This window comes from Ranitomeya variabilis, chromosome 2 (assembly GCF_051348905.1).
Source record: "Ranitomeya variabilis isolate aRanVar5 chromosome 2, aRanVar5.hap1, whole genome shotgun sequence".
In the NCBI taxonomy this organism is placed as follows: Eukaryota; Metazoa; Chordata; class Amphibia; order Anura; family Dendrobatidae; genus Ranitomeya; species Ranitomeya variabilis.
In genome coordinates, this window is record NC_135233.1 from 73,249,219 (window position 1) to 73,264,715 (window position 15,497).

General features: G+C 41.5%; 1 protein-coding gene across 1 annotated transcript; it reads right to left on the minus strand.

The window, feature by feature from the left end:
- Nucleotides 1-1,922: 1,922 nt before the first annotated feature.
- On the minus strand, nucleotides 1,923-14,314 carry OTOR (otoraplin). Its single transcript, XM_077292264.1, has 4 exons — nucleotides 14,101-14,314; nucleotides 13,369-13,511; nucleotides 10,409-10,519; nucleotides 1,923-2,102 (listed from the first exon to the last, which is right to left on the minus strand). Exons 1-4 carry the CDS (start codon nucleotides 14,222-14,224, stop codon nucleotides 2,079-2,081), a joined length of 402 nt encoding a protein of 133 aa, XP_077148379.1. The 5' UTR covers nucleotides 14,225-14,314; the 3' UTR covers nucleotides 1,923-2,078.
- Between the last annotated feature and the right edge of the window lie 1,183 nt (nucleotides 14,315-15,497).

Below are 15,497 nucleotides of genomic sequence, written 5' to 3' on the forward strand. Positions count from 1 at the left end.
AAATATGTTTACATCATAACAAGGCCTTGATTCTGCAACAGTGTTCCCATATGTCACAGCCACAATTTCCTATAAGTGTCTGCCAGCAGTTTCAGTTCCAGTGTCCCAATTATTGCCAGTTATAATGCCACACAATTCTGATATCAGCCTCTTGTAACATGAGCAACATGCTATTACTATCTGAAGTTCCTCTATTATTTCCACCTATAATATTCCCCAGCAAGCAGCTGCAATGCTCCCATTAGTTCTATCCACAATACTACATATAAATTTTCCACAATATTCCCTCACAATAGCATAATTCTCAATACCTCTGTGGCATGGTGTCATGCACATTGTAGGACAGACTAAATGTAACACAAAGGGATAAGGGGAAGGGGGTCCAAAACTAGGGAAGCAGGGAGTGGAGACTCCTAAGCAGATCTAACATCACCGTGTCTGCCCCAAGAGACCCTAAATAAGTTTTGCACCTATCGCCGAGCAGGATATCTAGCGGTAAGTCCTGCTTAGGGAAGGAAGAGGTGAACATTGGTCAAACCCCACTAAACTAAAGACAGCTAGGATACACAAAACAAGGGGAAGCTTGAGCAGACTCAGAGAGAAACACTGTCATCCTTCAACTCCAAAGAAGACGCTAGCCTACTGCTGCAGCTCAAAAGCCTCAACAGGGAAATAGAAAATAACACCCGCAACTCCCAACAGGAATTTGGTAGTTATAAATACCCAAATGCAGGTGACACCATTAAGGCCCGGGGGAAGTGGCCACTAGTCTGCAAGGCCAACCGCTGAGATCTTCTGCAGTCAGATGCAGTGTGGCTGTCTGCAACCTCTGACACACCCGTGAGGCATGGGTAACAGTAACCAACCATAGTGACTTAAATGGTCACAGTGGCAATGTCCCCCAATAAGCAGCTCCAAAGTCCTCAGGAGTAGTATTGCCTCATTTCGATCACCTGATAAAAATCGACACTTGATGCATTAGGTTTTGGTAAGTTTTCTAGCAAGGGGGTAGTGGGTAGCTTCTCAGGGCACAGTCACATTGAGGGGCCGAATAGCGAGTGGTTAAGCTGGTGGATCCTCTAATTTCTCCTTTATTCCTTGGTAAGCAGCACATTGCAACCTTCTCTCAGTGAGCAGATCACTTAATACTTTTGGGGATTTGATCATGATTAATACTTTCCTCAATGCTGAGAACAGATACTTATCCATCTTATGCATCTGTTGTGTCATTTTTCAAATGTTTCATGAACATTTTTACAACAATTTTGGTCGTCATCAGTTTTTTGGAGGGTTCTCCCTTGTTGCCCTTGTTTTTGTGACTTTTACACTTTTGTTTTCAAAGTCTTTTTTATCACTCCATTGAATAATGAAGAATCAGCAAGTGTTTTCTTTACGCAAAAAAGATAGCAAAATGGTCTAAAAGATGTTTAGATGTCTTTTGAGATTTTCAATGTACTTATTTTGTAAAGTACAGAGCGTCTTACCAGCAAAAGATTGCACAAGTCACTTCTTATAACTACATTTTAGAAACCAGAAGCAATTAAAAGACATTTAAAGGCCTGAACATCTGCACAGCAAGTCGTTTCTACATAGAAATACATATGGTATGTTCATTATTTCTGATATTTTTCAGGCAGTTTCTGCCTGAAAAAGTCATTGTGTGAACTGTGAACATGTGCATACAACCACAACATAATTCATCAGTTCAACATATAGTTATACCACCAGATATCCTCTAACTTTTAGGTCTTGAACAAATGTGAAGAATGCAGGACATGTTGGTTCCCGAAGGAAGAATTACATCATTAGAAATAATGGCACAAATATACAGTACAAGCATGCTCTAATATGCAGGAACCTGGAACTCCACACAAAGGAAATAAAGTTAGAGGATTCATTAAAAAAAAATCATATTGTAGTAATTCAGCATTGAATATACGATACTTTATTTGTATTGGTTTATATGAAGTGATAGTTAAGACAGGATGCAACACAAAGGGAAAGGTATGCAAATGCATGCAAATCATCCTGATGTCCACTGCGGTTGTTTCATATCTGTTCTCCCATTCCTGTCCACTTTAATCACAGTAGAAGTCGATAGCCTGTACAAGAGAAACAATAAATGTCAGGAAGAGCAACAAGATCAGTTCAACAATAAATGATTGAGTAAAGTTCTCTACTAGTGATGAGCGAATATACTCGTTACTCGAGATTTCTCGAGCATGCTCGGGGGTCCTGCGAGTATTTTTTAGTGCTCAGAGTTTTAGTTTTTATTGCCGCAGCTGAATGATTTACATCTGATAGCCAGCATATGTACATGTGGGGGTTGCCTGGTTGCTAGGGAATCCCCACATGTACTTATTCTGGCTAACAGATGTAAATCATTCAGCTGCGGCAAGAAAAACTAAAACTCCGAGCACTAAAAAATACTCGGAGGACCCCCGAGCGTGCTTGAGAAATCTCGAGTAACGAGTATATTCACTCATCACTAGGGTTGAGCGACTTTTCATTTTTTGAGATCGAGTCGGGTTTCACGAAACCCGACTTTCTCAAACGTCGGGTCGAGTGAAATCGGCCGATCTTATTGAAAAGTTGGGGTCGGGGATCGGCCAAAACACGAAACCCAATGCAATTCAATGGTGAAGCATACTTTTTTAATATTTGCTTCAGAGCGATAATGTTGAAAAGCCGGTAATTCAATTGCCGGCTTTTCATTTCTCCTGCCTAAACCCGACATGATATGAGACATGGTTTACATACAGTAAACCATGTCATATCCCCCTTTTTTTTGCATATTCCACACTACTAATGTTAGTAGTGTGTATGTGCAAAATTTCGGCGCTGTAGTTATTAAATTTAAGGGTTAAATCGCGGAAAAAATTGGCGTGGGCTCCCGCGCAATTTTCTCCGCCAGAGTGGTAAAGCCAGTGACTGAGGGCGGATATTAATAGCCAGGAGAGGGTCCATGGTTATTGGCCCCCCCTGGCTACAAACATCTGCCCCCAGCCACCCCAGAAAAGGCACATCTGGAAGATGCGCCTATTCTGGCACTTGGCCTCTCTCTTCCCACTCCCGTGTAGCGGTGGGATATGGGGTAATGAAGGGTTAATGCCGCCTTGCTATTGTAAGGTGACATTAAGCCAGATTAATAATGGAGAGGCGTCAATTCTGACACCTATCCATTATTAATCCAATTGTATGAAAGGGTTAAAAAACACACACACATGATTAAAAAGTATTTTAATGAAATAAACACACAGGTTGTTTTAATATTTTATTGCTCTCTCAATCCACCTGAAGACCCTCGCTTGGAAAAATAATAAACCAACAATATACATACCCTCTGATGAACTGTCACGTCCCACGAGGTAAATCCATCTGAAGGGGTTAAAATAGTTTACAGGCAGGAGCTCTGCTATAATGCAGCTGTGCTCCTGCCTGTAAACCCCGGCGAATGAAGGAAATATAGGTCAATGACCTGTAGTTACCTTCAGTCGCGGTGATGCGCCCTCTGCTGGATGTCCTCATCAACTGCAGCCTGGGAACTTTTTCCCACGCTCCAGGTCATATGAGGACATCCACCAGGGGGCGCATCATCAGGTGGATTGAGAGAGCAATAAAATATTAAAACAACCTGTGTGTTTATTTCATTAAAATACTTTTTAATCGTGTGTGTGTGTGTGTTTTTTAACCCTTTCATACAATTGGATTAATAATGGATAGGTGTCAGAATTGACGCCTCTCCATTATTAATCTGGCTTAATGTCACCTTACAATAGCAAGGTGGCATTAACCCTTCATTACCCCATATCCCACCGCTACACGGGAGTGGGAAGAGAGTGGCCAAGTGCCAGAATAGGCGCATCTTCCAGATGAGCCTTTTCTGGGGTGGCTGGGGGCAGATGTTTGTAGCCAGGGGGGGCCAATAACCATGGACCCTCTCCTGGCTATTAATATCCGCCCTCAGTCACTGGCTTTACCACTCTGGCGGAGAAAATTGCGCGGGAGCCCACGCCAATTTTTTCCGCGATTTAACCCTTAAATTTAATAGCTACAGCGTCGTAATTTTGCACATACACACTACTAACATTAGTAGTGTGGAATATGCAAAAAAAAGGGGGATATGACATGGTTTACTGTATGTAAACCATGTCTCATATCATGTCGGGTTTGTGAAGGAGAAATGAAAAGCCGGCAATTGAATTACCGGCTTTTCAACATTATCGCGCTGAAGTAAATATAAATATATATATATGTGTCTCTATGATTATATATATATATATATATATATATATATATGTATATATATATATATATATAAAACGAAACCCGACTATGGATTACAGATCGTGTACCGCCGACCCGATCCCAGAGTGGGATCGGGTCGGGTTTCACGAAACCCGACTTTGCTAAAAGTCGGCGACTTTTGAAAAGTGCCGATCTGTTTCACTCAACCCTACTCATCACTATTCTCTACTAGTTGGCCAGATTAACCAGTTCTCCATTGAGCCTGTTTTCACCTTCATGACCGGGCAAATTTTACAATTCTGACTACATTGGTTGGGAAGTCCTTCCCGATCATGACGTATATGTACTGCAAATGTCGGGAAGGGGTTAAAGAAGCACTCCCATTGTTGTCATTCTCTTAATATATTGCAATCATATTATATATCACTGTGTACTTACAATTGCTCATTTTGCCTTTAGAGGGCATTATGACTAGGGGCAAAACGTGGCCACAATTTTCTGGGGCACTTAAACATGGTATTAATATTTTCTAGGGGGCAATATTAACTTCTATAGGGTACAAAAAAAGCTTTTTTTTATTTTGTAAGGGGCACAGTGGTGGACATTAAGAGGAGCATTGTTGTTGTACCACACAGCAGGTACAGTAATAGGGCGACATGGCAGGATGAGGAGTTTGTGCAGGTTGGGAATAGATGGGGGCAGGGCAGGAAAAGTGTGAAGTAAAATGTGGTTTTGTTGTAATCCCTGCAGACGAGATGTGGCTGGAGTACTTGTCATGTCGGTTTGAGACAGATACGAAAGATGGCAAAAGTGAGCCAGTCCATCAGAAAGAACGTCTGCTGTAAGGCATCCAAAATATCACAGTAATCAGTGTACTGTGATCACTTGTATGGTCTGCAGGACTGTTGCCTACCACTATACAGTCTCTGTGTGGCAGTAATATCAGTTTGGTGTTTGTATAGAGATGTATTTTCAGCCTGGTCATCTGCTGAGGTTCCCCTATACCCACAATTAGGGTACGCCACCATAATAAATAAATAATCTTTATATAGCGCTAACATATTCCGCAGCGCTTTACATTATGCACACATTATCATCGCTGTCCCCGATGGGGCTCACAATCTAAATTCCCTATCAGTATATCTTTGGAATGTGGGAGGAAACCGGAGTGCCCGGAGGAAACCCACGCAAACACAGAGAGAACATACAAACTCTTTGCAGATGTTGTCCTTGGTGGGGTTTGAACCCAGGACTCCAGCGCTGCAAGGCTGCAGTGCTAACCACTGTGCCACCGTGCACCATACCTGTAACCAGGGCCCACTCAGAAGTTTCGCACATCTTGAGCTGGACTCCTAGCTAAGCCTCTGATCCTACCGATAGGTTCCCTTTAAGAACTCTATTCAATGTAAATAACAAGAGGGAGTCCTTGAATTGATGATATGGCCCCCACAAAGCCCAGATCTCATTTTTTTTTTCCTCTCCTTCTTGGCAGAGCCATAACTTTTTTTATCATCCCATCAATATAGCAGTATGAGGGCTTCTTTTCTGCAGGACGAGTTGTACTTTTGAATGATGCATTGATTTTACCATATAGTGTACTGGAAAATGGGGAAAAAAATCCAAGTGCTGTAAAATTGCAAAAAAAAAAGTGCAATTCCACAATTATTTTTAGGGGTTTTTTTTATTTGTCATGTTCACTATATGATAAAACTGGCCTGTCAATATGATTCCCCAGGTCAGTATGAGTTTGCAGATACCAAACATGTATAGGTACTTTTTTTATTTAAGTGGTGAAAAAAGTTCTGAAATTTGTATGAAAAAAGTTTCCACTTTTTTGGGGATCTGGGAGTGGGTTATTTTTTACAGCTTAATCTGACTTTTTTTGGAGCAAGTACTATGCTTTTGGAGCACAGATTTTACAAGAATAGTTTGCAGGCGACATTTGTGGAGACCTTAAGGTGCCAGAAAAGCAGAAAAACCCCAAAAGTGACTCCAATGTAGAAATTTCACCTCTCATTGAATTCATCTACGGCTGCAGTGACTATTTTGTAACATCCACGCCGTGCTTTTTTCTGGAGAATTGCAAATATGACAGATTAGTGCCCATACATTGTGCCCCCATACAGTGTAGTGCCCCCAATATTTTAGCGCCCCCATACATTATGCCCAGCTTGTGCTTCTGACGACACGCACCCCATAATTTTTGAATTGAGCTCTCCCTGCTACAGTAATGCCAAACATGTGGCCACTAACTGTGGTTTAGCCACAGTGGGGCTCAGAAAGAGGTATTTGGGAGCGCAGATTTTTCTGAATTTTATTTGAGGGGGTTGCATCTGTGGCGCTTTTCCAGAGACTTTGTTCTACCATAAATAACCGAAAAAGAATGGCCAATACAATTTTTATTGAAGGGTAATTCCCAACTAAACTATATATCCCATAATTACTGGAAGCAAAAACACCCAAAATACCAATAATATATAATCTTTATTAATTATAACAAACAATCTAAAAAGAAAATAAAATTAGCAGTGTGGAGCAGAAGATCCCCACTTCCGTAAAGGCATGAATGCATGGTACATAAAAGTAGTAATCGTTGAAGTAAAGATAGAATACTGAACATTCACTAATTATAAATACAGTCGCATGCTAAATCATAATAATGTGGAGCAAAACCCTACATACCTGAAATAGATACATACATAAATGATTAAAAAAATATGAAATAATGTGCAAAATGTGCATTATAGCAGCATGTCAGTGTGAGGTATTACATACAGTATATAAATTATATTTATGGATGTCTCCAAATTTAAAGTGGTGTGGAACAACGTCCTACAAAGAACTAGTATATAATAAATATACACATGATTATTACTAAATAAATATTGTTGAAAGATAGCATATATACATGGGACCATGCAAAATGTAATACCTATGGATTCAATACTGTGCAAAATGTGCAAAGATAGAGCATAAACATGTGACCAAGCAAACATTATACCTATGGATTTAATAAAGACTTTGGGAGATGGGGTGCATGAAACCCCAAAGCGCGTTTTGCGTCTTCTTCTTCAGGGGGTGTTCTATCAGAAGCTTGTGAACCCACGATATTTCCAGTGACAGATAATGGAGCTGATTGGGGGCTCATTTTGTGCGGGATAAGGTTTTTAATGGTTACATTTTGGGGTACATAACATTTTTTGATAATTTTTAGCATAAGACTGGGATCACATTCTTGTGTTCCATGCTGAACATAAATGTGATTCAGACGAAACCTACAACGCAACCACTCACTATAATGAAGCACATGGAGACACTTTGGACTCCATTTGGCATCTGTTCCGGTGGTATCCAGCTAGTGCAAATGCATAACGTAATGATTGCAGTGGCAGGAGGTGTGACCTCGACCAGGCCATGCAAGAAGGGTTACCGCTGACACCAGCGCCCATTTCAGCTGAACTGTTATGGTTCACTGGAACCCGTTAGGAGAGGATGTCAGCTGACGTCGTCGTGCCTGTCACGAGCGGCACATGACAGTGATGTCATGCACTGCAAATACCATGCCAGGATAGGGGGTGTTATTTCAGGATGGGGGTCATAATACCAGGAAATAGCCCAGTATGGAGGACATTACACCAGGAAGGGGGACAAGATGGCAGTAATTGTAACAGAATTTAGAACCAGGATGGGGGTCATTATTCCAGGAATGGGCCTATGATGGGTGACATTATACCATGAAGGGGGACATTATTCCAGGATAAGGCCCAGGATGGGGGACATTATAACAGGAGGAGGTCTAGAACAGTGGATATTATAACAGAAAGGGCACACGATGGGGGACATTATACAGGAAGAAGCCTAGGATGAAATAAATTATTACAGGATGGAGGCCACGATGGGGAAGATGATTACAGGAAACAGCTAAGACAGTAGACATTATAACATTGGAGGTGAATGTGCATTTCGTTATAGGATCTAGAATGTTACAGGGGCCCATACACCTGACCAACAAGCAGGTGAGAACCCAAGTTCAAATTTTGCACCACTGGGCATTTCACTCATAATAAGTATCATTACGACAAAAAAAATAATCTGTTTTTAAAGGGAATCTGTCACCCCAAAATTCGCCTATAAGCTAAGGCCACCGGCATCAGGGGCTTTTCTACAGCATTCTATAATGCTGTAGATATGCCCCCGATGTATCCTGAAAGATAAGAAAAACAAGTTATATTATACTCACCCAGGGGCGGTCCTGGTGTGGTCCGGTCCGATGGGCGTCGCAGGTCCAGCGCTTCCCATCTTCATACGATGTCGTCCTCTTCTTTGCTTCCTGCCGCGGCTCCTGCTCAGGCGTACTTTATCTGCTCTGCTGAGGGCAGAGTAAAGTACTGCAGTGCACAGGCACCGGGAAAGGTCAGAGAGGCCCAGCGCTGGTGCACTGCAGTACTTTGCTCTGCCCTCAACAGGGCAGGTAAAGTACGCCTGAACAGGAGCCGCGGCAGGAAGCAAAGAAGAAGGCGTCATCATATGAAGATGGTAGGTGCCGGATCTGGACCACTAGGCTCATCGGACCGAACGGCACCGGTATCGCCCTGGGTGAGTATAATTTACCCCTTCATGACCTTGGGATTTTCCGTTTTTCCGTGTTCGTTTTTCGCTCCCCTCCTTCCCAGAGCCATAACTTTTTTAATTCTCCGTCAATATTGCCATGTGAAAGCTCATTTTTTGCAAAACAAGTTGTACTTTTGAACGACATCATTGGTTTTAGCATGTCTTGTACTAGAGAACGGGAAAAAAATTCCAAGTGCCGTGAAATTGCAAAAAAAGTGCAAACCCACACTTGTTTTTTGATTGGCTTTTTGCTAGGTTCACTAAATGCTAAAACTGACCTGCCATTATGATTCTCCACGTCATTACGAGTTCATAGACACCTAACATGACTAGGTTATTTTTTATCTAAGTGGTGAAAAAAAAATCCAAACTTTCCTAAAAGAAAAAAAAAGCGCCATTTTCCAATACCCGAAGCGTCTCCATTTTTCATGATCTGGGGTCGGGTGAGGGCTTATTTTTTGCGTGCCGAGCTGATGTTTTTATTGATACCACTTTTGTGCAAATACGTTCTTTTGATCGCCCGTTATTGCATTTTAATGCAATGCCGCGGCGACCAAAAAAACTGGCGTTTCAAATTTTTTTCTCACTACGCTGTTTAGCGATCAGGTTAATGCTTTTTTTTATTGATAGATCGGGCGATTCTGAACGCGGCGATACCAAATATGTGTAGGTTTGATTTTTTTTTATTGATTTATTTTGAATGGGGCAAAAGGGGGGTGATTTAAACTTTTATATTTTTTTTATTTTTTTCACATTTTTTTTAACTTTTTTTTTTAACTTTTGCCATGCTTCAATAGCCTCCATGGGAGGCTAAAAGCTGGCACAACGCGATCGGCTCTGCTACATAACAGCGATCATCAGATCACTGCTATGCAGCAGAAATGCAGGTGTGCTATGAGCGCCGACCACAGGGTGGCGCTCACAGCTACCGGGGATCAGTAACCATAGAGGTCTCAAGGACCTCTATGGTTACTATTCAGAAGCATCGCCGACCTCCGATCATGTGACGGGGGTTAGCGATGCGCTCATTTCTGGCCGCCCGGCCGGAAGCGCCGGTTAAATGCCGCTGTCTGCGTTTGACAGCGGCATTTGACTAGTAAATAGCGGCGGGTGAATCGTGATTTCACGCCCCGCTATTGCGGGCACATGTCAGCTGTTTAAAACAGCTGATGTCCTGGCTTTGATGCGGGCTCACCACCGGAGCCCTGCATCAAAACGGGGTATCTGACCTCAGACGTACAATCCCGTCTGAGGTAAGAAAGGGGTTAACCTGTTTTTCTTATCTTTCAGGTTACATCGGGGGCTTATCTACTGCATTACAGAATGCTGTAGATAAGCCCCTGATGCCGGTGGCCTTAGATTATAGGCGAATTTTGGGTGACAGATTCCCTTTAACTTTTTTTAATACATGACATGAAGTTAATGAAACAACATAAACTTAGTTTTCTTCAGCTGCATTTTTTTGGGAATCAACGGCCACTCTGAGATCCTAGACCCTAGACAGCTATCGGGTTGATCATTCACACACAGAAGCCCTGAAATAACTTACCGTTGTGGGAAATTCTTGAAGATCATCCTGATACACACTCAATTCCATAATGAGACTGCTTGGAAAATAACCAATATGTCCTATCTGATCCCTGTAGTGCTCAGTATAAACCTATCAGAGAGAAGATATAAATAGAAGAACATAGAGGATGTGTCATCAGAAAATTAACTATTTTTTAAATTAGCTTTTTGTGTTAAAGGCATTTTTATAATGATCCAATAGTGGACCAATGTTTTCAAGTTATTTGCTGAAAACATACAAATAAATAAGAGACAATGGTGTAAATTTACATTTTTCTCAAATTAATTTGGTTCTCATTTAAATTCTCTTACATGACAGTGTACAGGAACAAACCTATTTTTTAGGCCAAGTGAAAGACCAAAAAAAGGCAACAAGAAATCCATTTATTAATACTCCATGGTTGAAACTGAAGTTAAAATGTCATAGGATAGACAAAAGATACACTGCAATAAGGTGCCCACTGGGTAAAAATAAAAGCAAATTGTGCAGCAACATCCAAATAGTAACATCCAGCTCCTGCCTCATCACAGTAGTGACTCCCCGAGCCCCTCATCATCGTATAATGATGGCCAAAGCTTCTGCACAAAAATCATACCAAGGAGTTCCCATCTTACCCGTATTCGATATTTTGCATCAAGCACTCCCACTACTATCGCAAGCAGCTGCAAGCACCCACTCTATCTGGCAATATCATCCTATGTCCAGCTTTGCACTAACTTAATTTATCTCTCCAAATCCAAAATCAAGATGCATCAAGATCTTCTATGTGTGACTACGACCAGCATCACAATCTTGAGACCTGCTTCTTAGTTGTTAGCGAGACTTGGTGCTAATGCACCAAGTTGGCAGATAGCTGCTAGCCACATTTATGTTCCTTTGAGTCACATGTTATGGATCCCTGTTCTAAGGAGAGAGGAGGGCAAAAACGAGTGAAAAGCACTGACCACAGTTAGAAACAGGCAGACTTGTGCTGCAATTTCAAGCTACTATTATAACTGAGTACAGTGCTGGATTCACAGTCACACAGCTCAGTACTTCTCTATAATGTCCTCTGTGCTGCTTTATAATATCTTCCATGCTGTGGCAGCTTTGCAACATGTGCTACACTGAAAAAGAAGAGCAAAAAACTTACAGTTTCTGTATATTGTATTGTATCCCACTAGCTCAGACACAAGTGAAAATTAGAGATAAAGCCTGCAGAGGGGAAGTTGGTGAAACATACAGGATACAAGCAATACAATGGCCAGATATAGTAGTCTTACGGAGAAGAAAGCCACACAAATACTAGCTTAAGGCAACATTTTGTTTGCACCTACTACAAAAAATGTACATTAATGAAGTAGACTGTAAGGCGAGAAACTAACCAGGGTTGCCTCATACGTAATGGGTCCGGAACCGTCGGGTCTGTCACCAAGGATGCAGGGGGAGAGCTTGGGGTGTCCCTGTGCTCGAGAGAAGGGGGCGTGGCTAAGCAGACAGTTAATGCGCGTGCAGAAATTCAAACAGGTCAGGTGGGAACGGCACGCGCACGAGAGTCCTGTCAGAGGAGATCAACTGTGAGGCAACGGGGCAGCGCTGACTGGAGCTGGGGACGAACAGACGCGCTGACAGGAAACAACCGACGGGGACCCACTGAGACACCACAGATAACGCCGTCCTCGCTAACACCACTGTCCCTGCTTACATAGCGGACCTTTAGGAGACTGCTGACTCAGCAGATGATGCTGACACGACCACCCCGGCCAGAAGTACTGACTGTGAGAAGCAAGGTCTGTGTACGAGATACAGGCGCTCATCGGTACGGCACAGCAGACCGAGCTGGCCATTATAGAGTGTGTCAGGACAGTGTCACAGGGTCTGGCAGTGTAGAGACTCTCACCGCTGAGGGAAGAGACTATTCCGCCTTCCTCCCTTCATCCGTTGGGGCCAGTGCCCGTGATAATACCAAAGACTATCATCGCTAGGTTCACCATTGGACATCGCCACCGCCAGGACCACCAGAGGACACCGCCATCATCAGGACCACAGGAGGACACCGTTAACGCCAGGGAAGTTTGCCCCATTTTTTTCACAGAACTGTGACAGATCCTTTTTTTTGGCACATAATCTAAACTTCCTCAGTCACGGGCAGGAACACACCCATGGCTGATGCCCAAAGTGTTAAGAGTATTATTTGTATTATTCTCCCCTGTTCGTTAAAAAACCTTTTCTCTATTAGTTCTCTCTGTATTAGGTATAACCTTGCTCCTTGTGTACATATCTCCCTGCGAGGAGTAACTACTGTTTATTAAACCTCTTGGTCTGCCTCCTGTCCGTCACTGCATTCCCCAACCTGCTATAATACATCCAACAAAAGCCAGATCTTGATGGATGCCTTAGCAATAGCATCTGTCTACCATCGGGCAGCATTATAAAACAAACAGTAATATGCTATACTTTTTTGGCAGTCTCCCTCTGTATAGGTTGCATTCTACTAAACAGTTAAACAAATAGTATGCCTAGAAACACGGGGCGGCCCAGCAAAAGTAAAAAGAACACCATGTGGCCTCCATCTGGTGAATGCGGAACTGTGAAAGTGTTAACATGTATGTGGCAAATCTTGTTAAAGGTCGATATTGACTTTCAGAATTGCTTCTTCTGATAGGTGGCATCAGAGTCCAAGTCGTCTTTCATCTCTGAATGGTTAATTTGAATATATAATTTCCCAGAAGCGCATTGCATGGCTTATAAGCCTCCTTACCCTGGCATGTCAGACATGTCACTCTCTATAAAGAGAAACAATACCACTTAGATCCCATGTACACTGGCACACACATGGAACGTAGTGCACAATGCAATGTGCACTCAGACTTACGCAAACTTTAAAAAGTCTACAACCTAATGACTTTATTAAGAATCATATCAATTTTAAAAATAAACATAATCAAATCGAAACTTACACTTCCAGACCAAAACTCTCCTGCATCATCACCTTCCTTCACCAGCTTAGTGTAGACATAGACCAGCTCATCCCTTTTGATGTTTATAAATCTGCAGTCTGGAGCATTATAATCATCCAACGCCTTCCCAAAGGATATAGCATCTAAAAGACATAAAAAATAAGGAGCTTTCAGAAAATTTCTTTCCGTGACCTTAACATAGCCAAAAAGTTTGCTTACACTTAATTAATATTCAAAGTTTGTTCCCCCTTTGCTATGTGCATAAATCTGTATTGGAGAAGCGGAAACAAGGCTAAAGTGAAAAATCCCCCTGGTAATAAGTAATATCTTTAGTACATACTGTGTAAAAAATTGAATAATTAATGTAGTCAAATAATGGAAAATAATAAAGTTCCATAAGCTTTTAGGTCCAAAATGTACACATATATACTCCGCACGGTAATCTTACATCAAGCACACAGACATTACAAGACAGAAGAAATGTGACCTCAAAAAGATATATTTTTATTTTGTACTTGGAACAGGAAAAAAAATAATCTCATAGATATTAAAGTCAAAACTGGGAAATTAGAAAGATCCAATTTTAATACAGTCGGAAAAAAAAAAGAACAAAAGGTCTGGTAATAAACCAAAGAAGATTTATCAAGAGATTACCGATCCAGGAGAATATAAAGCACCAGTAACTTAATGTAAAAAAAAATACATTAATATTTACGTTCTTGGCAGACTTACAAACACATTCGTCGTCGGCACAAAGTTTCTTCTTTGCCAATTTCTGCATGTAAGCTCCATTTGCCTCTTGATCCATAAATCCAAGACACAAGAATATAACCGCAAAATAAACAACCAGAGACATTTTCTCCCAATATTTCCTCCCTCGTTCTCTGTGGATGTCTCAGAACGAAATACAGTGTTTCTCAGCGCCCTAAATCATCAGCAGTAAGCTTTATGCAGACGGCGAAAACATCTGGAAAAATACAGCCAGCCAGTAGGAAATGACCTGGACGGCATTCCATTCACTCACATGGGCACATGGATACAAGAGGATTCCTGTACGTCTGTTTACCAAAAGCAATTCACATATTAGGTTCTCTAAAATAAGCCCGTACTTGCTGAATGTCCATTACTACATCAACTACTGTACGTAGATGGACAGGTAGGAAGAAAGATGAAAGCATAGACATGAAGAGGATATATAAACAAATATTGTTGTGTCAAGATTTTTTGCACTAAAAAAGTATTATGGTAATAACATGCTATAGTAAGTCAATAATACACATTCGAAGGATCCATAGTTAGGACCCTTAACCTTACCTGAAATTGAAGGATCCTGTTATTGATTTCCTGCATTTGCATGCCTACTACTCCATGATAATATGTTAAAACCCGAGAAAAATCTTTAAAGACGACCTGACATTTTCTCAAGAAAATTAAATCTGACATTTGATGCATGCTGCCTAATCCGTGGGCAGAATGTATCAATCACTGGCTGTATGATGTCAGCCATACCAGGCTGACATCATACAGCCAATGCCTGATATTATCATGAATGTTCCGCATCCTGCTGAGACCTTTGCTCCGGAGTGACAGATACAGGCTGCCCAGGGATTGGACAGCATGTGTCGGGTGTCACTTTCACTTTAAGTACTTTGCAAAAATGTCTGAGGCCTCAAGATTCTGATGCTTTTTGCCAATTTGCACAGTGTCGCTCCATTGAAGAGATAGTCACATTTGTTTCTTTTAGAGTGCAGTATGTGAAATCTCTGCGTGTAGAGCAACTGGGTGTTTCTTCAGAGTTTTCTCAGGGATCAGGTCCTTTGACCCCTACCAGATGTTGTCAGTCATAGATTGGCAGTGCCTGAGAATTATAGATGTAGTTAATAAAGTTTTTGCCAGCAATATTCTAATGGCAAAAAATAAAGCAAGTGCCTATAAATATCTCTCATGTTAGAATATATCTGATGATCCATGTAAAAAAACAGCTTTTAAAATGTACATATTTCGCCCCAAAACAAGTGTAAAAGCATGGTTTTGCTGCTCTCATACCCCACAAAATTTCAAACAGCTTTAGAGCATATATCTAAATTTGTCCATGAACCCTTCCATTTTCCATGATCTGTAACTAGCCA

Excerpts from the sequence above, each read along its gene's own strand:
- OTOR (XM_077292264.1), bottom strand. The coding sequence starts at position 14,224 with ATGTCTCTGGTTGTTTATTTTGCGGTTATATTCTTGTGTCTTGGATTT. Across the intron at positions 13,512-14,100 it reads TGCCGACGACGAATGTGTTT|ATGCTATATCCTTTGGGAAG; the intron begins GTAAGTCTGCCA and ends TATGTCTTTTAG. Across the intron at positions 10,520-13,368 it reads GAGAGTTTTGGTCTGGAAGT|GTTTATACTGAGCACTACAG; the intron begins GTAAGTTTCGAT and ends TCTCTCTGATAG.